This window comes from Rhizophagus irregularis, chromosome 11 (assembly GCF_026210795.1).
Source record: "Rhizophagus irregularis chromosome 11, complete sequence".
Classification (NCBI taxonomy): domain Eukaryota; kingdom Fungi; phylum Glomeromycota; class Glomeromycetes; order Glomerales; family Glomeraceae; genus Rhizophagus; species Rhizophagus irregularis.
The window spans coordinates 3,448,388-3,473,441 of NC_089439.1; the positions used below are offsets into that span (position 1 = coordinate 3,448,388).

At 27.9% G+C, this 25,054-nt stretch overlaps 6 protein-coding genes across 6 annotated transcripts; 2 read left to right on the forward strand and 4 right to left on the reverse strand.

Moving 5' to 3' along the window:
• Window positions 1-30: 30 nt before the first annotated feature.
• OCT59_003234 (uncharacterized protein) lies at window positions 31-1,461 on the reverse strand (the record flags this gene model as incomplete). Its single annotated transcript, XM_066145481.1, has 1 exon — window positions 31-1,461. One exon carries the CDS (start codon window positions 1,459-1,461, stop codon window positions 31-33), a length of 1,431 nt encoding a protein of 476 aa, XP_065996202.1.
• Window positions 1,462-4,677: 3,216 nt separating this feature from the next.
• Window positions 4,678-6,397, reverse strand: OCT59_003235 (uncharacterized protein; the record flags this gene model as incomplete). Its single annotated transcript, XM_066145482.1, has 1 exon — window positions 4,678-6,397. The coding sequence occupies one exon, from the start codon at window positions 6,395-6,397 to the stop codon at window positions 4,874-4,876; it is 1,524 nt and encodes a 507-aa protein (XP_065996203.1). The 3' UTR covers window positions 4,678-4,873.
• Window positions 6,398-7,729: 1,332 nt separating this feature from the next.
• Window positions 7,730-10,269, reverse strand: OCT59_003236 (uncharacterized protein). The gene is made up of 2 exons (XM_025323562.2): window positions 9,516-10,269; window positions 7,730-9,429 (listed from the first exon to the last, which is right to left on the reverse strand). Exons 1-2 carry the CDS (start codon window positions 10,243-10,245, stop codon window positions 8,123-8,125), a joined length of 2,037 nt encoding a protein of 678 aa, XP_025174489.2. The 5' UTR covers window positions 10,246-10,269; the 3' UTR covers window positions 7,730-8,122.
• Window positions 10,270-12,066: 1,797 nt separating this feature from the next.
• Window positions 12,067-14,490, reverse strand: OCT59_003237 (uncharacterized protein). Its single transcript, XM_025326777.2, has one exon. It carries the CDS (start codon window positions 14,448-14,450, stop codon window positions 12,216-12,218), a length of 2,235 nt encoding a protein of 744 aa, XP_025174490.1. The 5' UTR covers window positions 14,451-14,490; the 3' UTR covers window positions 12,067-12,215.
• Window positions 14,491-16,105: 1,615 nt separating this feature from the next.
• OCT59_003238 (uncharacterized protein) lies at window positions 16,106-18,345 on the forward strand (the record flags this gene model as incomplete). The annotated part of the gene is made up of 4 exons (XM_025326778.2): window positions 16,106-17,707; window positions 17,781-17,848; window positions 17,941-18,159; window positions 18,253-18,345. Exons 1-4 carry the CDS (start codon window positions 16,114-16,116, stop codon window positions 18,343-18,345), a joined length of 1,974 nt encoding a protein of 657 aa, XP_025174491.1. The 5' UTR covers window positions 16,106-16,113.
• Window positions 18,346-22,556: 4,211 nt separating this feature from the next.
• Window positions 22,557-23,312, forward strand: OCT59_003239 (uncharacterized protein; the record flags this gene model as incomplete). The annotated part of the gene is made up of 1 exon (XM_025326779.1): window positions 22,557-23,312. One exon carries the CDS (start codon window positions 22,557-22,559, stop codon window positions 23,310-23,312), a length of 756 nt encoding a protein of 251 aa, XP_025174492.1.
• Between the last annotated feature and the right edge of the window lie 1,742 nt (window positions 23,313-25,054).

Here is a 25,054-nt window from a genome sequence, read left to right on the forward strand (position 1 = left end):
TATATACATAAATAATATAAACTTACTAATTTAATTAATTGAAGAAATTTTATTTAACATTTTATTCGCACGTAATATTCCATTATCTGAAGCTTTTTTATACCATACAACTGCTTCTTCAATATTTACGCTAGTTCCCATACCATAATGATAACAGTAACCTAAATGATATTGACTTTTAGCATATCCGTTATTAGCTGATTTGAAAAACCATTCAAATGCTTTATTATAATCCTTTTCCACGCCTTTACCTTGTTTATAACAATAACCCACCCGATCTTGACCTTTAGCGTATCCATTTTTAGCCGATTTATAATACCATTCAAATGCTTTATTATAATCTTTTGTCGCTCCTATACCATGTTTATAACAATAACCTAAATTATTTTGACCTTTAGCATAACCATTATTAGCCGATTTAGAATACCATTCAAATGCTTTATTAAAATCTTGTTCTATTCCATTTCCATAATAATAACACTCTCCTACATAATTTTGACTTTCAATGCATCCATTACCAGCAGATTCAAAATACCATTTAAATGCTTTCTCATAATTTTGTTCTATTCCTCTTCCAAAATAATAACACTCTCCCAAATAATTTTGACTTTTAGCACATCCATTATTAGCAGATTTAGAATACCATTCAAATGCTTTCTTATAATCTTGTATTATTCCTCTTCCATAATAATAACATTTTCCTAAACTATATTGTCCTTTAATATGTCCACTGTTAGCTGATTTAGTATACCATTCAAATGCCTTATCATAATCTTGTTTTATTCCATTTCCATAATAATAACAATCCCCTAAATTATTTTGACTTCCAGTATGTCCACTATTAGCTGATTTCGTATACCATTCAAATGATTTCTTATAATCTTGTGTTATACCTTCTCCGTATTGATAATAATATCCTAAATTATATTGAGCTATCGAATTTCCCTTTCTAGCAGATTTTAAACAATTAGTTATAAAACTACTTATATTTCTATCATGTAAAATAATATCTTTATAATAAAATAATGATAATAAAAATTTTCCAATAATAATATTAATAGATTTTAATATATTAAATATATTATTAATATCATTTTTTTCTTCTAATAATAATTTTGTAAAATTTTGATTTAAATATTCCTCTTCAATTTTATTATTATTATTAATGGTTAATATGTAAAAATCTAATGATTTATTCTTATCAACAATACAACCAATACCATGTTGATAAAAAAATCCAATAATACTAGAAAATAATAATTCATTATCTTTATGATTTTGCATTGATTCCAAAATTATTTTTGTATCCTTATTATCAATATTTTTTATCCATTCAATTAAAGTATTTTCAAGTGTAATAAGATTATTTGTATCAATAATTTTAATTAATTTTCGATAAAAATCTTTTAAAAATTCTTTTAAGAAATTTTCATCATAATTTGATATAATTGTAGCTATCATATTCGATATATTTTTTTGAAAAAAAAATAAAAAAATAAAAAAATAAAAAATTACAGGAAATAAATACTATTAAATAGTAAAATAATGATTGTAATATTACCTAATTATTCTGCGTAAAATGATAACCAAATAAAAGTAAATAATGAGGAGCGCCAAAATGTAGATCCCTTATTTATTTTAAGCATAGTCCGAAACAATGAATAAAATAAATTATTTAAAAATATCACTAAAATAATATCATATTATATTAATCTTGCCAAATTAAACTTCATTTGAAAATCCGAAATTTCTAATCAGAAGCTAAAGGCATAGTAAATTTGTGGCTAACAACATTCGGCCGCAAGACCTGCAGGTAGCCAATAATGATCCAAGTTAATTTAAAGTAAATTTCCTAATTCTAAAAACAATCACCTTAAGCTTTTATCTTAATTCAAAAAAATTTATAAATGTTTAAAGGTAATAACCATGGAAAGGAATTTCCGTCGCTACGATCATTGAAACTCCGAAACTCCGAAATTTTCATAACTCGTAACCTTCGTAACCTAAAAAAAGAATTGAATGGCCGTTTTTGTACATGCGCACAGTACACTACTAAAATCGCAGATCGCCGCAGATCTGAACCGAAGAAAGTTTCCCGATGGAAAGGAGTAAGGGGAAAAACGACCGAAAAAAAAAAACTACAAAAAAGAAAAGCGAACAAACTGAACAAAAACCTAATTGGAAACCACAGCCTACTCTAAAGAAATTAGTAAATCGACCATGAAGAGTAATTGGCTCTCCCTACACTATTTTAGTCAAGATGTATTACGCCCTAAGAGAAAAATTTGGCTGAGATGTAAATACAAAAAATGAGAGTATTATTAACCAACCTCCGATATACCGATATGTCGAATTCCATATGAAAATCTTTTAAAAATATCGTTATATCAGATATCCTATAATTTTGCCGTTATCGAATATCAGTATATCGAGGTCTTAAATGCAACGTCTTTATTATGGATACACCAATAAATGAAAAGAACCCTTTGTAATTGAATTTTAAAATTACTGTCAGATTTCAATAATCCAACAAACCCGATAATATATTAAACGTACGTTAAATACCCTAGTTGTCTCTTTCGCGGAATGTTAAAAATATATTTTCAATAAGGAGACTGTCAACACGTGGTATAATCATGTCGCACAATTTTTGCCAGAATGACCTTTCTGTTGGATTCTCTGTTGATTAAAGAAAAGAATGTCAAATATTTATTCTTGTAATAAAATAAAACTTTCTTTTTAACTCACTTATCCAAGAATCTATTAATTAGTTGCGAAATAATTCATATTCATACTAACTTCCTATTAAACCTTGATGAAGGTCGCCCATTCTGTTTCTATACATTTTTATACGCTGAATGCCGGAAAGCAAAGGCTGAATGATAGTCTGTAAATGTTTTATAGGTAATTAATAGTTTATTGCGGATTGCAAAATTCTGTAATATGGTAAAAATAATGCGATTGTTATTTTTGATTTAGTTCATTCGCAAACCTATATAGTCAAAATCATCGCGATAGACTGAGCGTATTTTTTTAAATCAATTATAGAATTCTTAAATGACGATGCGGTGTTTTAGCACTCCCATTATAAATAAAATTTCGAACCATAATTGACTTTCACACAATTCGCGTGAAAAAAAAAAACAATTTTATTTAATATTTCTAAAAACAAGAAAAAAAAAGAGAAAAAACTCCATTTTATCAGTAGTGGCATCATCGCCACTACTGATAATTATTACTTCAGCCTCAGGCTTCTGCGCGCGCATTTTGAGAGGTTTGTATTTTTGACGGCGACTTTGTTGTTTCTATGGGATCATCAACATTAGCACACATTATTGACTCTATGTTTCAAATTTTTTGTATTGATTTTAACCCTTTCATGCCAAATTTTGTTGAGCGCTATAAATAAAAATAATAAATAAATTCAGTGATGGAAATTGGATCCGCGCAATTTGCGCAGCGTACATCTTTTTAAATTTCCGCGCATATGATTGAATGTAGATGAATAATGTGCTCTGCGCTTATAAAATAACACTGGTGCTGTTTGTGCTATTTTCTTTACTCTTTAGATTCCAGCAATTTCGGTTAATCGCGTTCATTTTGACACACTGCCTTTTTTTTCTCCCGGCAATTTCTTTCGCATTAATCATGTTCATCTTTGACACACGGACTTTCTTTTCTCCCGGCAACTTCTTTTTTGACACGCTTTTCTTTTCTCCCAGCGACTTCTTTTGGTACACGGACTTTTTTTCTCCCGGCAATTTCTTCGCGTTAATCACGTTCATCTTTGGCACATTGACTTTCTTTGAGATTCTTTGGATATTCTAATAAGAGAAAAAAAATGTTATTGAAAAAAATTGGATTAAATAATCGTTTCTTTTAGTAACAGGTAATTAATTTTTTAATATAAATTACCTTGAAGGAAAACATTGTCTTGACTGAAAAAAAACAATTGATAATAATTTAAAGTAAGGACGGAATTCAAAACAAAAAAAAATTTCGTCTTTTTCTTCCGTCTCTTGTATAAATTTGAAGCTTTGGGTTTGGAAAATCTTAATTATTTTTCTTCTCTTACACAGTAAGATGGTTAAAAAAAAATCCGGAAGTATGTTAACCAAGTACTGTAATTTATATTATTGTGGATTGCAAAAATCTATAACTGGCAAAAATAACCGTGTTAATAAATACGTGCTTGTTTGATCAGCTGGCTGGACTAAAAAGGAATAATTGTAGATAATCGTATTACAAAATTGCTATAAGTAGTAGTTAGACACTAGTTAGACTACTTATATGTGGTTCACCAATTAACACCTAGCGTGAAAATAATTAAATAGACCGGGATTCAGGGTTCTTATCCACTGTATTAATCACGTGACGCCAGTGACGATTACTGTAAGAAAAAACTAATTTATATAAGGGGGTTCTAGGATAAAGAACCTGGACCCCGGTTCAGGATAAATTTGTCCTTTAAACAACCCACTCAGGCGAGCGTCAATCGACCCAAAATTTGCAAGATACCCGGTAATGAAGTATAAAAATTGCTACATTTAGATTCAATTTTTTGAAATAAACCAATTATTTTATTATTATAAATGTATAAATATAAATAATTATCAATTAATTAATATCATAAATACTCGATATGTAATATATTATTTTCTTATTACTTTTTGTTACCTACTGGTATAAATTTGGTTATAATTTATTAGTCTAATATACTATAATTATGAAATGAAATAATAATTTTAATGTTTAATTATGATTATCTCTTAAAAAAATGATATAATATATTGTTTATTGTTTATAATTAATATAAATCAATCTATTTATCTAATGTTTATATAAATATACTAGTTTTATTAATATGCACATATTATTCTATAAATTGAATCTTTTTTAGTTCTTCACTAGCACGTACTATTCCACACTTTGAAGCTTTTTTATACCAAATAATTGCTTCTTCAATATTTATGCTAGTTCCTATACCATAATGATAACAATAACCTAAATGATATTGACCTTTAGCACATTCATTAATAGCTGATTTATAATACCATTCGAATGCTTTACTATAATCCTTCGTTACTCCTTTACCATGTTTATAACAATATCCTAGATTATTTTGACCTTTAGCATATCCATTATCAGCTGATTTAGAATACCATTTAAGTGCTTTCTCATAATCTTGTGCTATTCCTCTCCCATAATAATAACAGTCTCCTAAATTATTTTGACCCTTGCCATACCCATTTCTAGCTGATTTAGAATGCCATATAAATGCTTTTTCATAATTTTTTTCCACCCCTTTACTATGTTTATAGCAATATCCTAAAGAATCTTGACCTTCAGCACATCCATTATCAGCTGATTTAGAAAACCATTCAAATGCCATTTTGTAATCTTGCATTACTCCTTTTCCATAGTAATAGCAATCACCTAAATTATTTTGAGCTTTAGCACATTCGTTATTGGCCGATTTAGAATACCATTCAAATGCTTTATTAAAATCTTTTTCCACTCCTTTACCAAATTCATAACAACGCCCTAACTCATTTTGACCTTTAGCATATCCATTACTGGCAGATTTAGAATACCATTCAAATGCTTTCACTTTATCTTTATCCGTTCCAATTCCACTATCATAACAAAGTCCTAAATTATATTGACCTTTAGCATATTCATTAATAGCAGATTTAGAATACCATTCAATTGCTTTTTTATAATCTTGTTCTGTTCCTCTTCCAAAATAATAACATTTTCCTAAACTAAGTTGACTTTTAACATATCCATCATTAGCAGATTTAGAAAACCATAAAAATGCTTTATTGTAATCTTGTGTTATTTCTTTCCCACTATAATAATATTTTCCTAAATTATATTGAGCAACTAAATCACCTTTTCTAGCAGATGATAAATAATTATTAAAATTTCTTTCATCTAAAATAATATCCTTATAATAAAATAATGATAATAAAAATTTTCCAATAATAACATTAATATTTTGTGATGATATTTCAAATTCATTAATAATATTTAATTTTATAAAAGATTCTTTAAAATTTTCATTGATTTTAATAATAATATTATTATTATTAACACTTATTAAATATAATTCTAACGCTTTATTTTTATCAATAATACAACCAATACCATGTTGATAAAAAAATCCAATAATACTAGAAAATAATAATTCATTTTCTTTATGTTTTTGCATTGATTCTAAAATGTTTTCGGTATTCTTATCGATATTATCTATCCATTTTTTTAAAATATTTTCCAATATATTTAAATTAGTTGTATCAATTAATTCTATAATTTTTCGACAAAAATCTCTTGAAAACTTTTTTAAGAAATCTTCATCATATTTTTCATTTTCGGATTTATTCGTAACGGTCATAGCTGTCGTATCTTTAATTAAAATAAAAAATTTTTTAAAAATATTCACTTATAAAAATTACTACGGTAAGTCGATGCTAGCCAAAATAAGATAAACAAAATAGGATAAACAAAAAAAAACGCCATTTGTCGTACATCTTACAATTGTGAATCCACACAATACTGCGCGGCGACATAATATGCATATCGGATATTAGAGATATTAGACAAATGATTCAAACGACAAATGACAAATAATATCTTATCAAATGACAAATGATTCAAATGATTCGATGTCAATACTATAATTCTGGTATACATTATACTTGAATTTTTTTTTTTTTCAATGAAAATCTGATCAAATGACCTGATCATTTTCCGAACATTGTATTATTTTGGTTAGTTCTCATATTATGCATAATAACAAAATTATTGATTATTGTGATTTTACCGCAGATCTTATAGCACAGCATTAAAAGATCTACACAGGATTAAGCAACTTGAGTAATAATTTAAAATTGATATTAAATAATTAAACTATTATGGAAAATTTATATTGATTTCTATATAGGGAATCTTAACCGAAGCGCTCGTGGGCTATTCTAATTTTCGCCCAGGTTCCCATTGGATCCGACGTAGAATTAAAATATAATGACAATAATCAGTGTTGTCAAATGACACTAAAATGATATCAAATAATATTAAATGACATCGATTTTACACAAATGTCATTTGAAAAATGGGCAAAATGATGATTACAAATCAAAAAGATTCCAGAGTTGATCAATCGGACCCGGTTCAACAGCCAAAATCAATGGGCGATTTCCGCGCTCGTGATCTAAAACTTATGTAGTATGTTCTTATGTTTTTTAATTAACAAAAATTAGAAACCTTAGTCAAGGAATAAATCTTAATAGTCATATCTACTATAGAAACGAACAAATCCGTTAATTATACTAAGCTAACTATGCAGCATGTTAATTTTTTTGTGCGATTTTATCTTAATTAACATAATTTAAACTTAACTAAAGTATCTTTTGACGATTTTTAGGTATCCAATCATAAAATTTACTGTAATAACGTAAATAAGAATTGGCATTCCGTCGTTATTTTAATCAATTATATTTAAGAAATTAATTAACATGAAAACAAATTTCACCTTTTAAATTAAATCCTTTGGAGTAAATTATATTAAATCAAACTAATGTTGAAACATTAATAAAAAAAAAATTATCTATTAATTAATTTAACGGCGTATATTTATGTTTATATTAATTATTAAAACTGAAAACTTATGATCATTTATTCTTAATTTATTGAATTCTTAAAAAGACATTTTAAACGGATCTTGAAATAAAGAAAAAGGTCACTTACAATAATAGTAAACCAAATAAATCAACCCCAAAAAATTTATTATTAATCTAAAAAACCACAATTTTGTAATTTCTTTAGCTTATAAATATAAAACATACTGGCTATTACATGATATATTATGTATAATAGCGCGATTTTTTTTATCAAGTTAAATAAATACAAAATTTACTAACAACTAACAAATCAAAATTCTAGTGGAATAATCTAACTAAAACTTGCATGGCATATTCAAAAATGTCCTTTTCTTACTAAAATAGAATATACGCTACCCGTTTCTCTAATTGACATATTTTTAATTTCTTCTTTTAATTTAATGTTTATACTGCATAATATTATTGTCTGATTTATCGTAATATGTCTCGATTGTCCCATGCTATTTTTTTTCAATTGTACCATTTCTAGTTCCAGATTTCAAATACCATTTAAGTGCTTTCTTTTTATCTTTGCATGTTCCAAGTCCATTCTCGTAACAAAAACCTAAATTATATTGACCTTTAGGACTTCCATTTTTAGCTGATATAGAATACCATTCAAAAGCTTTCTTATAATCTTTACATGTTCCAATTTCATTCTGATAACAATTACCTAAATTGTTTTGTCCCCCTGCACATCCATTATTAGCTGATTTAGAGTACCATTCAAACGCCTTATTATAATCTTGAGTTATCCCTCTTCCATAATAGTAACAATTTCCTAAATAATTTTGACCTAAAGAACTTCCATTATTAGCTGATTTATTATACCATTCGAATGCTCTCCTCTTATCTTTAACTGTTCCAATTCCCTTCTCATAACAAAAACCTAAATTGTATTGAGCTTTGGCATACCCATTATTAGCTGATTCAAAATAATATTCAAATGCTTTTTTATAATCTTGAGCTGTTCCCTGACCGTATTGATAACAATTTCCTAAATTACCTTTTGCCACTATGTTTCCTGATGTTGCAGATTTTAAATACCATTCAAATGCTTTATTATAATCGCGTATTACTCCTCTTCCATAATAATAACAATCCCCTAAATTATTTTGGCCTTCTACATCTCCATTATTAGCTGATTCAAAATAACATTTAAATGCTTTATTATAATCTTGAGCTACTCCTCGACCGTATTGATAACAATTTCCTAAATTATTTTTAGCTATTATATTTCCTGATGTTGCAGATTTTAAATACCATTCAAATGCTTCTTTATAATCTTGTGCTATTCCTCTTCCATGATAATAGCAATCTCCCAAATTATTTTGGCCTCTAGCACTTTCATTATTAGCTGATTTTAAATACCATTTAAATGCTTCCTTATAATCTTGTGCTACCCCTTTCCCATAATAGTAACAATTCCCTAAATTATTTTGACACAAAGCATACCCATTATTAGCTGATTTTAAATACCACTCAAATGCCTTCTTTTTATCTTTATCAGTTCCAATTCCGTTCTCATAACAAAGACCCAAATTATATTGACCTTTAGCACATCCTTTATTAGCTGATTTAGAATACCATTTGAATGCTTTCTTATAATCTTTTTTTATTCCCCTTCCATGGTAATAACACTTTCCCAAATTAGTTTGACCTTCAACAAATCCATTGTTAGCTGATTTAGAATACCATTTAAATGCTTTCTTATAATCTTGCTTTATTCCTGTTCCATGACAATAGCACTTTCCTAAATTATTTTGACCTAAAGTTATACCCATTATTAGCTAATTTAAAATATAATTTATCATAATTTTTAGAATCAAATTAACATAAAAAAGTTATACTGACCTTCAGCACATCCGTTATTAGCTGATTTAGAATACCATTCAAACGCTTTCTTAAAATCTTGGTATATTCCTCTTCCATGATAATAGAGTTCTCCTAATTTATTTTGACTTTTAGCATGTCCATTATTAGCTGAATAAGAATACCATTTAAATGCTTTCTTATAATCTTGCGCTACTCCATGACCATATTGATAACAATTTCCTAAATTATATTGAGCTATTAGATCCCCTTTTTTAGCAGATCTTAAATATTCAACAATAAATTCACTCAAGTTGATTGTGTCAATTTTATTTAAAATAATATCTTTGTAATAGAATAATGATAATAAATATTTTCCAATATTAACGTTAATATCTTTCAAAATATCAAATTCATTATTATTTTCTTTTAATATATTTATAAAATTTTGATTTATAAATTCTTTTTCAAACTTATTATTAACAGATAATAAATAAAATTCTAACGCCTTATTTTTATCAATAATACAACCTATACCACATTGATAAAAAAATCCAATAATACTAGAAAACCAAAATTCATTTTCTTTATGATTTTGCATTAATTCCAAAATTTTTTTTACATTTTCATCGATATTATTTATAAATTCGATCAAAGTAACTTCATAAGTATTTAAATCTTCTATATCAATTAATCTTAGATAAAAATCTTTTGAAAAATCCTTTAAAAAATTTTCATCATTTTTAATAATTTTTGTTTTAGAATTTGACATATTTTAATGAGTTTTTTTTTTGATAAAGTTTTGAAGAGTTTTCTTAGTCTTATTAATAGAAAAAAAGAAAAATATTAGGTAACAATAGTACTGCCAGCAGATCATTTTATATTTATTTCTTATTCGTTATTTCTATGTACGAACATTTAGAAGGCGTAAAAACCCATATTTGATCGGCCGAATTGTTTGTTACCTCATGTACTCATGTAAACATTTCACGAGTAATAATCGACGATTTAAAACCAAGAAATTGATTTTTTGTCACACATTTTTATTGTACGGTTTATAATTAGTAAATTTTAAATTCAGAATTCAGATGATAAAAATTTTTTCTTTGTTTGCGAATCGGTATAAAATAAGAAACGAAATTGTGTGAGGTGCTGCGACAGTGATTCATAGAGAACTTCTAATCAATTTAATATAATTATAAACTAACTTTTAGATGCAAAAAGAATTAATTATAATATATTATATTTATTCTTTAAAATATGTTACAACATAACCAATTCTTAGTAATTGATACTAATAAACGAGAATTTATGTTTACTTATCTTCTTATTATATGCAATAGATACTACATTGCATGTTCTTGTCATAATAGTTCTAATAGTTCTTTCAAATTCAAAAATATTATTGGAGATGGAATTCAGCGCAGTATGTATAAGAAGGTTAAAATGTTACCCAAGCATCTGACATAATTTGTCCCTTTTTTGCGTAACAGCAGACCAAAAATTGATTGATTGAAGCAAAATTTTAATCAACTTAATTGTTTAATTTAACGTTCCTATTAAATCCAAATTATCCAAATTTAAAATAAAACCCCTTCCATATATATAGTACAGAGCCAATAATCCCATATTTCTACTAAGTAGTCGATAAACAAAATCAAATTTACGTATTTAATGTGTTAACGGATTATCTAACGAAAATTATAGATGCAGAATATACATTTGTTGAGCTGAATTCAATTTCGTTATTACTCAAATTAAATATCCGAATATTGTGCAGATAAAGTTATCTAGATAATTGGACAATAAATTTTTTAATATGAAATTACCCGCAACAATTACGTAAAAGATAATTGATAAAAATCAATTCATATTAAAAAATGATAATATTAGGAGTTTATTGGCGAGCTGTCGAGTGATACAAAAAATAAAGTATTTAATAAAAAAATGTTACTTTAAGCCAAAATATATTTAGTCATTTAGGTTATTGTCGTTATATCATACATTATGTGCAAAATTATAAATTTTGAGTGAAAAAAAAATGTGAATCTAAATTTTAAGTATGTTAGCTAAACATTTATATGAGGCCTTCTCATAATGTGAATTTGATTTTGCCCAAAGATTTGAAACTTTAATTATTTTCCTTTATTTAATTTTTTCCGAACCGAACGAACCGCTCCATGCTTTCGCATCGTCAATATAACTTACATCTCGATTTTTTCTGGATTTGACTAATAACAATTGTACCAACTTATAAAAAAAAAAAAATAATAATATTTCAAGTTATCTTGGTGCTTGAATAAGTAATATCGATATTAACTTACAAATACACCACCATTAGAATATATTTGTAAAGCGAGGCGTATGTCAGCATAAGTGATTGGGATTGGTGAATTTAATGTGTTGAAATAGACTAAATCAATGAATCAATATGATAGTTCTTGAAAAAAAAAGGACAATGATAATCTTGGATATTACTACTATACCTATTCATAACGATAAAGCGGCTGAGTAAAATACTTCGAAAAAGTTACACCGATCAGAGTGAAGATATAAATATATACGCTATTAAATTCCCAGTTTCTCGTTATTTAGTTAGGAACATAATCAACAGTAAATAACACTGATAAATATGTAAAATTTTATTTTAAGTTTGCTTGAAGAAAAGAAAAGCTATGCTGAGAAGATACAAACTAACTATTCTGATATGATTTAACGTACATATTACTTTTAGATAAAATACTAAATTAATATAATAAGTTCAGGTTCCAATATTTTAGCAATACGCAATGCCTCTTCTTTCCAATTAGTTTCATCCTCCTTATATTTACCCCTAACCGGCTCAACTAACTGTCTCAATGCGCTATTATACCACTTTTGTGCTTTTTTAGTTTGCCCCAATTCAGCGTGTCGATGTGCCATCTGAAAAGCACATTTATTTGAATAATGCAACAAATTATATGGTCTTACAAGGTCATACAATTCATGCATAATGTTAAGGGACTTGCGTGAGTCACCGTTTTTCCCATAGGCAAAAGCAAGTACTGATTTTGGATCGAAAAAATGAAAATTAAGGGATGGGTTATTGTATCGAAGTTCGTTAAGATCGGAAACTAATTTTTCCAATTCATGAATGAGGGAAGGATCAGCTCTGGAACCTTTCAACATTTTTGATGCTCTGGGTTTTATAGTTTGATTGAATTTCTCATCAAGTTGTTTCCATTTCTGAGTGATTTGTGGTGATTCGGCTCGATCAATCTTACAAAGGCGGCATTGGCAAGTGATGCCGAATGATTTAAGTGACCTCAATCTTTCTTCACCGGCTAACATCGGGTCAACGTAGCTAAATGTTAATTCCTCACCTTTTTTAATCGGACAGATAGTTCGAACGAACATTAAATCTCCCCAAAAAATTCTATCAGTATTAAAGTCGAGGCACGTGTGATTAAAATATGATGGTAAAATCCAAAGGCCAGCCCCTTTACTACTTTCTGGCTTTTTCGATAAACTCCACAAATCATCAGGATTAAAAGCATTATATTTTACTATATTTTCAATCCTATCTACATTCACGGATAGGGCTTCTTGATCTTCAAGTTCATTTTCAGATCGATAATTGGAACCAGCGTAAAGTTTATAAAGTTCTCGTCCAAGATTTGGATCTGCCGTAATTTTTTGAGTTATAAATGTGATTAACTCTGATTGGGCCGGTGTATTAATACTTCTATTAACCCAATTAAAACTAAGTCCTGGTGGAACCTCATTTTCATACACGACGTGAAATGCTTTGCTGACCATTAATAGAGAATGAGACGGAATATCTTGTTTCGCAACCCATCCTCTGCCTTTATTTTTAATCGGACGAACTTCAATTTTGTCTGAAATATAATCCGCGTGGTCTAATCTCGGTCCATTTGGGCAAATCCACTTTCCGTCACTTTGTACTTGGACATTTTTCTTAAACTCTTCAATGATGCTGATGTAATCATAAATACCCTTACTCTCTAACTCCAACATTCGAGCACGTTTTATAGCTTCCTCGAATGAATTTTTATTTAGGGCATCGTCTGTTTTCAACAATTCTTGGAAAATTAAAATCGCTTCTTGATATCTTTTAAGACCACAAAGCGCTTTGCCCTTACAAAATTTTGCTTTTTGATGATCCGAATTATGTTCTAAGGCAAGCACTGAATCATCGAGAGCCTTTGCAAATAGGCACAATCTTAAATATGATTGAGCTCTATTTGTGAGCAAGATAACATTATTAGGTTCCAAATCGATTCCACGTGAATACTCATCAATTGCAAGCTTATAATTTCTTTCCTTGAAATTTTCATTTCCACGACGTTGAAAATCCTCAGATTTAAATATTTTTTGTTCTTCTGGTTCAACTAGTAATTCTTGTATTTGATCAGTGGTCCATCTGATATCTTTAAGCAACTCACTATTATGATTAACCATTATAATTTCTGAAGGATCGTCTGACCGAATCATGGGTAAAATATCCGCAGCGGTTTTATAAAAAGGATTCTTCACAATTAAAATAGTTCCAACCGTCAAATATCTGGAAGCTTGATCAACAGAAATAAGTCCTGCAGATTGTGGGACCCAGTTATACAAAGAAAGACGTTCAACATCACCTTCAGGATCTTCAACAATAGTTGAAAGGGCTGTAAGTTTGTAACATTTTTCAATTACGCGACACAATAAGAAACGACCAGTATGTACATTATCAATTTGCATGTCATTAATCGAGATTCGATTCCTTGGTTTAAGTGGGATATTTTTAGAATGTCTAGTCCCTCCTCTGATAGCGGGTCCACCTTGAGTTGTTTGAAAGGTAAAACTATTGTTTCTTGTTTCAATCACATCTTTTAAAGCTTTTTTGTGTTTAGAAATTATCTCTTGCCTGCTTCTTCTAGGAGGTTGTTGATTAAACATCATTTGAAGGAACATTCTTTGAAATGCTTCGTCCATTTTATTCAACTATAAATTTAATATTTGAAAAAATTATGGTCAAAATTGTTGAAAAAAAAAGAAAAATACTAAAGTGAGCCACATGTAAATGGGGTGATTTTTATTTTGTTGCATAATTACCCAATTTAGAATTAGGCAAAGCTGTGACTTGCCTGAATGGAAACCTTCGGAATTATTTTTGCTAATTTGTTAATCATCTGCCAAAAGTAACAACTTATTATATAATTTTTTGATAAAATTTCTTTATTTGGATACAATTACGGTTATTAATAATAAACTTTACAAATGACAGAGAAGGAAAACAAGGAGGACTCCATATCTTAATGAAATGAAACGTATACTTACCCCTTAATGTGTGTGTGTTACTGTAGTAGCACAATAAGAAATATTTTTTTTTGTTTTAAGCTAAAAAACATTAGTAAAATAATATTAATGATTAATTCATTGTCCCTTATTTTTTTAATACATAACATTTATTTATACACTTTTAAAAATTTTAAATGTTTTTAAAAATATTAAAGGAAAAATGATTATAATATAACTATTGGATGGGGTAAAATATCGAGCGAATAATGTAATAATGTACAGGATTTATTATTCCACAAGGGTCAGATAATGTTTTCGAAGGCGTTTGTAATATCATGTGATCGTGAATAAATTCTGCATGTCAATCCAACCTTATCGATTGTCTAATGCGTAATACTTAAAAGTTAACCATTGGATCACAAATCTGCGGCGTAAGGTTATTAGGAGCAAAAAAAAAATTTATTTATTTTCCTAATTTCTTTCCTTACTGACTAATGATTAGTATAGTCCTCCGGATTGTATTCATATATTTATGTACAATATTGTACAATTTTTTATAATAAAAATAGAATATTTTTAAATCAAATATTTTTGTGTTGTTTTTAGCTTGTATTAAAAAGAAAACATCGAGAGGATATGAAAGGAATTGAATGCTGTTAAAACAACCGAACCATCTAAAGCAGGATTTACAAAAAAAATCGCCTAGTTCCGTCAAGCATCATTCCGCACACTTTCGGCCTCAAATTTAATTAAGAAACACATAGCAGCATAGACTTTTTGCGGATTATCTATTTAAAATACACATAATTTATACTACGTAAAGTCACACATAAATTATAAATCATGAAAAAAAATAAAGTTTTGTCGGAAGACAAATTCACTGTATATTTAGCATAAATGCATTTCTTAATTTTATAGGGTATAATATTAAAGCACCTGTCAACAGAAACAAAAAACAAAAAAATTTGTTAAGATATAACAATTTTTACTATACATATACTTAAAAATTTATTTGTAGCCTATAATTATATCATGCACAATGTGCACGCGTACACATTCCGACACGTTGATGAAGACAAATGATGACTCTTTATAGATTAGATTTTTATCAATCATACAATGACCTGTCTATCAAGGAAAGTTGGCCAAAGATTAACCCATACTGGCACACAAATATCGGTTATTTTCCAAATAACTGATAATTTGCGAAACGTATTACGTATTTTTAACCAATGAAATTATGATAATCAAGCTTGTTTCATATGATTTGTTGAAAAATTTTTTAACCGAAAAACGATCTACAAAAATAATTTAAATCCATTTTTCCTTTTTTTCATCATCACTTCTTCACTCAAAAATGAAATTTGGAAAATATTTGCGAGAACGCAAAGAAAAATTTCCTGTAGAATGGAGGGAACATTCTATAGATTATGATTCATTAAAATCATATATTAAAACCAACATAATACCAAATTCATTAAAATTAAATTTAAGTCAAATGACATGGAAACCAACTAATTCGAACGAATTACATTTTATTGAATTGGTTTCTTCGAGATTATCAGCTTTACAAATTAAAGTTACGGAATTTTTAGTAAAATTGGATAATGAAATACAAAAAGTTTCGGATTTTTTCGTTAAAGAATCCAATTCACTAATAAAGAAAAGTGAAGAACAGAATGTAGATACTCTTGATGAAAATGAAGCAAGTAAAATGTTAGAATCTATTATTATATTAGAAAGATTTGTTTTTTTAAATTATACGGGTTTAGTAAAGATATTAAAAAAGAATGATAAACATTCAGGATTAAACATTGGTGAAGCTTACCTTTATAGAATTGCTTCACTTACTCTAACAAAATCAGACTCACTCTTAATTTTAAAAAAATCTTTAATGAAAAAAGTTGTACAAGAGTTTTCTCCAATCGCATCAACGACATCAACGATTATTAATAATGAAACCAAATTAGAAAATAATTCTACGACAATTTCTTCGTCAAAATCATCTTCTTCTTCATTAGGGATGACAACTTTACCTGCACTTTTATCAAAAATTCCTCAATCTACCACTTCACCAACAACTACAAAAAAAAATTTGTTTCCACCATTAGATTTATTACCTCATCAAAAAGTTATCGCTTCAATTACTGGTCCACATGGTACTGATATTATAGGATGTGTTTTGGAATGTATGGCTAAACATGATTGTGTAATTGAAGATTTTATGTTATCCAGATTATATCATGATGTTACTTTTGGTGTATTAATTGCATTAAGATCTGATGATATAGATTTATTTAAAGATTTAGCTGAAGCGTCTAGAAAATGGGATGGTACTTTAACATTTGATGTTCATGATGGTGATCGAATTTTACCAATTGAAGATGCTCCTTATGAAAATCGTATAAAATATGCCGCTACTGTATTAAATCAAAAGGGCTTATCTCCACAATTTTTAAATGATTGGACAAAATTTTTATTAAAAGGAAAAATTTCTGTAGAAAAAATGCAAAGATTGAACGAAGGAAAATTATCTTGTGCTGATTATAAATTATCAGTACCAAACAATACAGATTTTGAACGATTAAGACAAGAATTATTCACTCTCAGTACTTCTCATGGTACTGATGTTGCTTTACAACCTTATGATGTTTTCAGAGAACATAAAAGATTAGTAGTATTTGATATGGATTCTACTCTTATTCAACAAGAAGTTATTGATGAAATTGCTAGACATGCTGGTGTTGTTAAAGAAGTTGCTAGCATAACCGAATTGGCTATGAATGGTGAAATAGATTTTAAAGAATCTCTTAGACGTCGTGTTTCTCTTCTTAAAGGAACTCCTGTAGAAGTATTACAAACTATTAAAGAGAATTTAACTTTCACTGATGGTGCTCATTTCCTCTGCAAAGCGCTGAAGAAAATTGGTTTTAAACTGGCCGTAATCTCAGGTAAGCATTAAATTTTCTTTGACGTAGTTATTTCAATCCAAAACTTAGGATATTTTTCAAATTTTTCTTCTAGGTGGTTTTATTCCTTTAGCAAAGTATGTTAAAAATGAACTTGGATTAGATTACGCTTTCGCAAATCAAGTGAGTTGAATTTATTATTACGCGTAAAAATTTTTTTTTTAAAAAAAAAAATATAAATTTTCGATCACGTATTAACACCATTTTTAATTAAGCTCAAAGTTTCATCAGACGGATTAACACTTACCGGTGAAACTGTTGGACCTATAGTTGATGCTGAACGTAAAGCTGAATTACTTGAGGTTATCGCTCAGGCTGAAAACGTTACACTGGATCAAGTTATTGCTGTAGGTGATGGTGCTAATGATCTATTAATGTTGGCTAAAGCTGGTTTGGGGATTGCTTTTAATGCTAAACCAAGAGTACAAGAAAAGGTAATTACTTGAACATTTCGAAGAAAATATCTTCAAAGAATTGCTGTATTAATTGTATTAATTTACTTATCTTTCTCTCCTGAATGCATTTAGGCACGAGCAAGAATTAATCAAAAGAGCTTAAAGTATGTTTTATATCTATTAGGTTATACCGATGAAGACGCTAAGCAATTGTATGATTCTTAAAGAATCCATTTTTTTTTTATTTAAATTTCGTTTATTATTATTGTATTTTATAATTCTTATTTACTAAATAAATTCATCATATATAAGTAATAATTCCAGGAATTTTAAGTTTCTATAGTAAAAATAAAATTCAATAGTGTTTGCTAAACCCAATAATAATGATATCAATACATTCATTTATTCTTTATTCTTTCATCATTAAAACTAGAATTATTAAATTCATTTTCAAAGATCACATTCCAGATTAATATAATTACAGTCTTAAACGCAAAGTTTACAAGTACGAATGATTTATTAGAATTGAAGAATTCAATGATTATAATTATTTGTTAACATTTTTTTACATCCTGGTTTTTGATCAGTTGATGAAAATAATAGAACTTAAAGCAAAAATCTTTCAACCAACCTTATAATAACGGATTTGATGATCTAATCTCTTGGTAAATAAATATAACTTATCTTCAAAATCTTATATTGTGCCTATTTTCTATTTATCCAAATTCAGTGACTTGTAAACAAGAATTTTTTCATGTATAATAAATAAAGGCAGCTTTGGCTTGAAGTTAAACATTTAAAAGTTAATAATAAAATTATCTTATTAATGATCATATAAAAAAGTATGAAAAGGGGATTAGTGAAATTAAATAATAATGAAATAAATGCTATTGTTAATGATATATTAGTAGAATTTGATGATGATGAAATCATTGAAAAATCATAAGAGTAAAATACAACTGATAAGTTGTGCTATTTCAAATAATCAAGTAATAGTATTAATTAAAACTACTTTAAATGTATTACTGTATAATGGGAACCACAGTACCCCAGGTATGATACAGATTTCAAAGGTTTTGACCTTATACCCCACCATTGTGTGAGTTTTTATTATTAGTAGATATGTATTAAACTTATATAATAATTGGGTATTTATCATACCGGCATAATATCTAAGTATTTATTAAATTATTTTAAATAATAAAATCAGTAGAAAATGGGAGTTCTTTTTTGTAAGGTACTGTGCATAGACGAACTGTGACTCACAAAATACAGTACATTCAAAATTTAAGTATATTAGATGAATTTATAGATAATATATAATCTGAATAATAAACTGGATAATAATAATGAAAATAGCAATAACAATAAGTAATGATAAAAAAATTAATAGAGGTGAATTAAAAAAGAAATTAGAAGAAAGATAATAGATTTTAATATCAAAGAAATTTATCAATAAAGAATAATAATTGTAAATTAGTAATATAATAGATTATAAACTTATAAAAGTAAGGAATATTATATATAATTATAGTAAAATCCTACATATGGGCTGATTTGTTTACTCTGCATTAAAAAGAGTTTTGATTAATTTTCACAATTTTTGTTACTCAAAATTGTTTTGTAATACCAAAAAATCATCTGATTGATAATCACTTGACTAAATAATAAGTTGAACAAAAATTTACATTTGCGAAACTTAAATTATTAAATGTAAAAGAGCTGTAAAAAAACCCATTTTACTAATAAAAAACCCATTTCTCATATATATGGAATTTTTAACATATATTATTAAAAAGTAAGTATATTTTAATAAAATATAAAGTAAAATAAAAATTTATATAGCCTTAGTAGCTATAAATGTTTATAAAAGTATAATAAAAATATCATATAAAAGATGGTATCATAATAGATATTTTCAAACAATAAAAATAATTATTTTATGTCAGAGTTTGTATTACCATCTTTAAATGCAAATATATCAAGATTTACTGATCCCGTTTTCTATAATTTTAGGCTCGTTGCAAAGCCCTTGTTCTGGACTTTATAGGCAAAAAAAGAGCTTGCTGATTGAATCATTAGATCCGGAGATATTTACATTTAAAGTTGAAGTACAAACTTTTTAACATACTTAAATGCAAATATCTTGGGATTCACTGATCCATTTTTTATAAATTTAGGCTCTTTGGAAAGCCTTTGATCTGGTCTATATGAACGAAAAAAAAGCTTGCCAATTGGATCACTGGATCTGGAAATATTTACATTTTAAGTTGAGATACAAATTTTTAATATATATAGTAAGTGCTAAGAATTACATTAATTTAAAAGAAATATTTACCAAATTATAGTATAATAACATTAAATAAAAATTTTTTAATATTCATTTCCAATTTACTGTATATTATATAGTATTTTGTATAATAAAAATGTAATAAAATTAATATTTTAATTAAAGGTAGACAAATAGGCCTATATAAAATAATACTAATATAACTCACAAGTAAACTTTAAATATCAAAATAAAAATACATTTTATAATATAGCTCTATCAATATTGAAGTTAAAAATGCAATTTTACTATCATTAGAATTCTCTCATCAAAATAAATCCAATGATTTAAATTTTATTAGAATCGAATCACTAGTTATATTAAAAATAGGGGTATATAGGATAATGAAATTTTGAAAATACCCCTATAATATGCAACTTTTGAAAAATTTTAATATAAACTCTACACAAACTCAAATGTAAGTTGTTGTTGAAGAACCTTCACAACTACTACTGAAGTTCACAACTGTACCATCAGCGATAGTAATCACAGTAGCCTAGTAGAAATTGAAATGGTATCTTAAGATAAGATGCAGAGTATATATAAGAGCTTCTGACATGGTTATTCGATATCACAAAAGCCACCACTATACCATTAGCTGGGAAACTCGTGAATAAATATACTGGCTAGAGGCTACCTTACAGTGGGTGAATGGTTAGTAGGAAAGGTCACATAAGGTTGGGTCTTGGCCCAAGATGGTTTTAGGACATGCTATACAGCCCCTGCCGATGTCAGTATCCTATATGGTGCTGACCACTGATGGGGTGTTGTGACATGTGTGATGGGATCCTTCTTAGGATGACTATTCTTTCCAGAGTATAATAATATATCCTCAAATGTAAGTTGTGAAGATCTTTATAACTTTTTTTCCGTTTCTCCCTTTAGGGGTTTAATAATAACTAATTTTCAAAATAAATAGAGTTTCTTGGCGGTTACCTGAGACAACTTTCCTTTATTATATACTTTTGTTTATTACTTTATAGTTTGGTAATATTGAGTGATTATGCGTCTCGACAAAGGTTTACACGAAGAAAATTCTAACGATGATGAGAACGACCCTTACCTTATCCTCTGGCTTATTTCTCTTTAAGTGCAATATTCTCGTGACTTTTCTTACGTTGTCACCGGCACCTGCCACGTACCGATAGACGAAATCTTAACATTTATAAATATATATGTATCCGTGCTTGGTTTTAGATATTATCATTTTAATTTATTCAAAATTTCAAACTTCGATAATTTCCCTTAGTGTTATCATAACTTCATTATTTTGTTTTTAATAATTTTAATTTTAAAAGGTCAATTTATTAATTATTAAACGTTTTCTAATATGAAGCCATATTAGTAACTCTATATTAACAACTAATACCATTATTAATTATCATTATATTTTCCTAAGTTCCCAATATTATTTTCAATTTCAAGTCGAAACTCCTTTTTTTCACTTAAGTCCAAAATCTCGATCTTAAATAACTTTTCTTATCTTGAATATCTTTTCTTATCTCTTGATCATCTATCTAAAACTTAACATTCCCCAACAATTTACTTGTTATTCCATTATACATTCCCCAACTTAACATTTTCATTATAAATCTGTATCCATGAATTATTTCCCCAACAATTGATTTGTCTGATTCCCTTTTAATTTATCATTTATAATTTTCCCATTCCATCATAATTTATATGATCCATAATTTTCTCATTCCATCAATTAAACTATCAAAGTCCTCCCAACGAAATAATAATCTATTTATGCTAGACTACTAATAACTAATCTAATAATATAAATAATTATAAATAACTGAATTATAAATAAATATTATTATAAATAACTAACTATTGTACAACTATAATAATGTATTTCTAATTATTTCAGTTAAATATTCTTTCATCAGTTAAATGTTTATCCATATTCCATTCGGTATTTCATTCAGCCTTCGGATAATTATTCCTCTGTTCACGTGATTATTTCGATATCTAGGGTTACAACGTCAGAAAATATCTTTTATTTCATAAAGCTCGTTATGAGCCTATTATTAACACTCCTTTTTGAAATACTTTATCGTTACCTACTCAGAATTTTATTTCTGAGGTTTATGCTGAAAAAATGGATATTCAGTTTGCTCTCTGTGAAAGATCGACAATTGATTATCCAGTTTCACAAATTAGCCTATCTGTAGATTCTCCTATTGATGAACTGTTTGAGAGTTCCCTTCCTGCCGATCTTAGTTTCCCTGATTATGATGATCTTTCCTATTCCTCTTCTGATCTGAGCTCTGATAATGGAACTCGTTTAACATTGGATATGTTTTCTCGTAATCAAGTTCTTCCTTCACCGGATGATTATTATTATGATATCGATGGATTTACAGGTTTTCCTATTTCTTCTTGTCCTTTGAATGTTATGTATAACACAACTTTAACTTTTCTTTCCAACTCTGATGATGAATTGGTTGATTTGGATGATGAATCTCTTTTTCTTTCTTTTGATGAAGAAACGTTTACTTATCATGAGACTGAATGGATAGAATTATTCTTCTGTACAGTTTATTTTTCCTTTATTCCAGTTTATATATGTACCATTGTCTATCCCTTTCTTTCTGCCTCTGCCTCCTTCCTTGACTTAAGGGTTGTTCATGGACGTCAGATGTTTTGGAAGATTTTTGCACATTTTTCAGGTCTTGAAGTATTTTTGGTTATTCCACTTTTATTGACAGCGAACTTTAAATTCTACAATAGAGTTTTTTGTCTTCAACCTTTCATTTATGATCAAATTACTCGCTTTGCGTGTTTATTTGAAATTTTTGCTGTTCGTTTACAGATTATTGGAATTTCTGCATTATTTTCTTTTATGTATTTATAATTTCCTTTTTCAACAATTTCTTATAGCTAAAATGCGTTACTCTTCTTTAGCCGATGTGCTTCTTTCCTATCTACAATCTTGTAATCCCAGCCAGTTCAGAGTTTTGTTATCCGCTAGAATTATTAAAGTAGTTGAACAGTTCTCGTCTGAATTGTGGTTTTAGTTCTAGGTAAGGTTGCCTGTCTAAACCTCTCCAAAATTTTACGATTAGTTTCTCCAAGATTAAAGCTCTAAATGGTCCGGGTTGGTCCAGGTTGGAGAGTAGCCCAGGACCGGACCGAAAAATTAGTTCATTTCGGTCCGGTCTGGTTTATATTAAAAGGAGAATTCAGGACCAGACCGGACTGGACCAGTTATTTTGGTCCAGTCCGGTCCGGTCCTATAATAAAAAAACGTTGCGCAAACGTTTTTTCTAATTAAATATACTTAGAAAAAACGTTTCGCAACGTTTTTTCTTTTAATTAATTAGAAAAATGTTTCACAACGTTTTTTCTTTTAATTAATTAGAAAAACGTTGCGCAAACATTTTTTCTAATTAAATATACTAAGAAAAAACGTTTTGCAACGTTTTTTCTAATTAAATATACTAAGAAAAAACGTTTCGCAACGTTTTTTCTTTAAATTAATTAGAAAAACATTGCGCAAACGTTTTTTCTAATTAAATATACTAAGAAAAAACATTGCGCAACATTTTTTCTTTAAATTAATTAGAAAAACGTTGCGGAAACATTTTTTCTAATTAAATATACTAAGAAAAAACGTTGCGCAACATTTTTTCTTTAAATTAATTAGAAAAATGTTGCGCAAACGTTTTTTCTAATTAAATATACTAAGAATAATGTTGCGCAACGTTTTTTCTTTAAATTAATTAGAAAAACATTGCGCAAACATTTTTTTTATAATAATATGTTAAAAAAAACATTACGCAATGTTTTTTTATTTAATAATTAAATAATCGCAACGGTTTTAATATAAACCATTGCGAAAATATTTATCAGTCCGGTCCGGTTCCAACCCGTTTTTTCAGTCCGGGTTAGATTTATAATCTGAAACCGGACTGGACCGGACCAAATATTTTGGTCCGGGTTGAAGCATCAACCCAGACCGTACCAATCTGAATTTTCGGTCTGGGTTGTCGGATTAGGACCGACCTGATTAGAGCTTTATCCAAGATTTTACTATAGTTTTATTATAGTTTTGGTAAGGTTTCGGCAGTTTCGGCATTTATAATAAGTTTCATCGGGTTTCGCTTTTCTCTAGAGTTTTGCTAATTTTTTAATAAGACTTTCATATAGTTTCAGCAATATTTCGCTATTTCGGCATTTCACCAACTTGCCAAAACCCCCTAGTTTCTCTAGCAACCTTAGTCATAGGAATAGGGTTGAGATATTTTTTGGAACTGGGTAGTTGACCTGAAATTTTGCTTCTTGAAGATTTAAAGTTGAGGTATACGAATTAGGAACTCATAGTTTAGTTTTCTTTTCTATATGTACTTTTTTGTGCGACTATTTCATTTTTGTTATTTCTTATGTTTGTTATCTTCTATATGTTTTGAGTACACATAAATAATAAATAAAATATGACTGTTAGCCTATCAAATGTAAGTTGTATCAGTATTGTTCAGGATTCTATTATAGTATTAAATAGCAAATTAATAATAGTATTAAGTAATAATTAATAAGTAAATAATATTTATCATTTCTAATAATAATAGTTATTATTGCAAATAAAAATTTATTCTA

What these genes read in the sequence shown, in the direction of transcription:
- OCT59_003236 (XM_025323562.2), bottom strand. Translation starts at nt 10,245, where the DNA reads ATGTCAAATTCTAAAACAAAAATTATTAAAAATGATGAAAATTTTTTA. An exon ending in TAATAACGGATGTGCTGAAG is followed by an intron (nt 9,430 to 9,515) that starts GTCAGTATAACT and finishes GTATAACTTTAG; the next exon opens with GTCAAAATAATTTAGGAAAG.
- OCT59_003237 (XM_025326777.2), bottom strand. Translation starts at nt 14,450, where the DNA reads ATGGACGAAGCATTTCAAAGAATGTTCCTTCAAATGATGTTTAATCAA.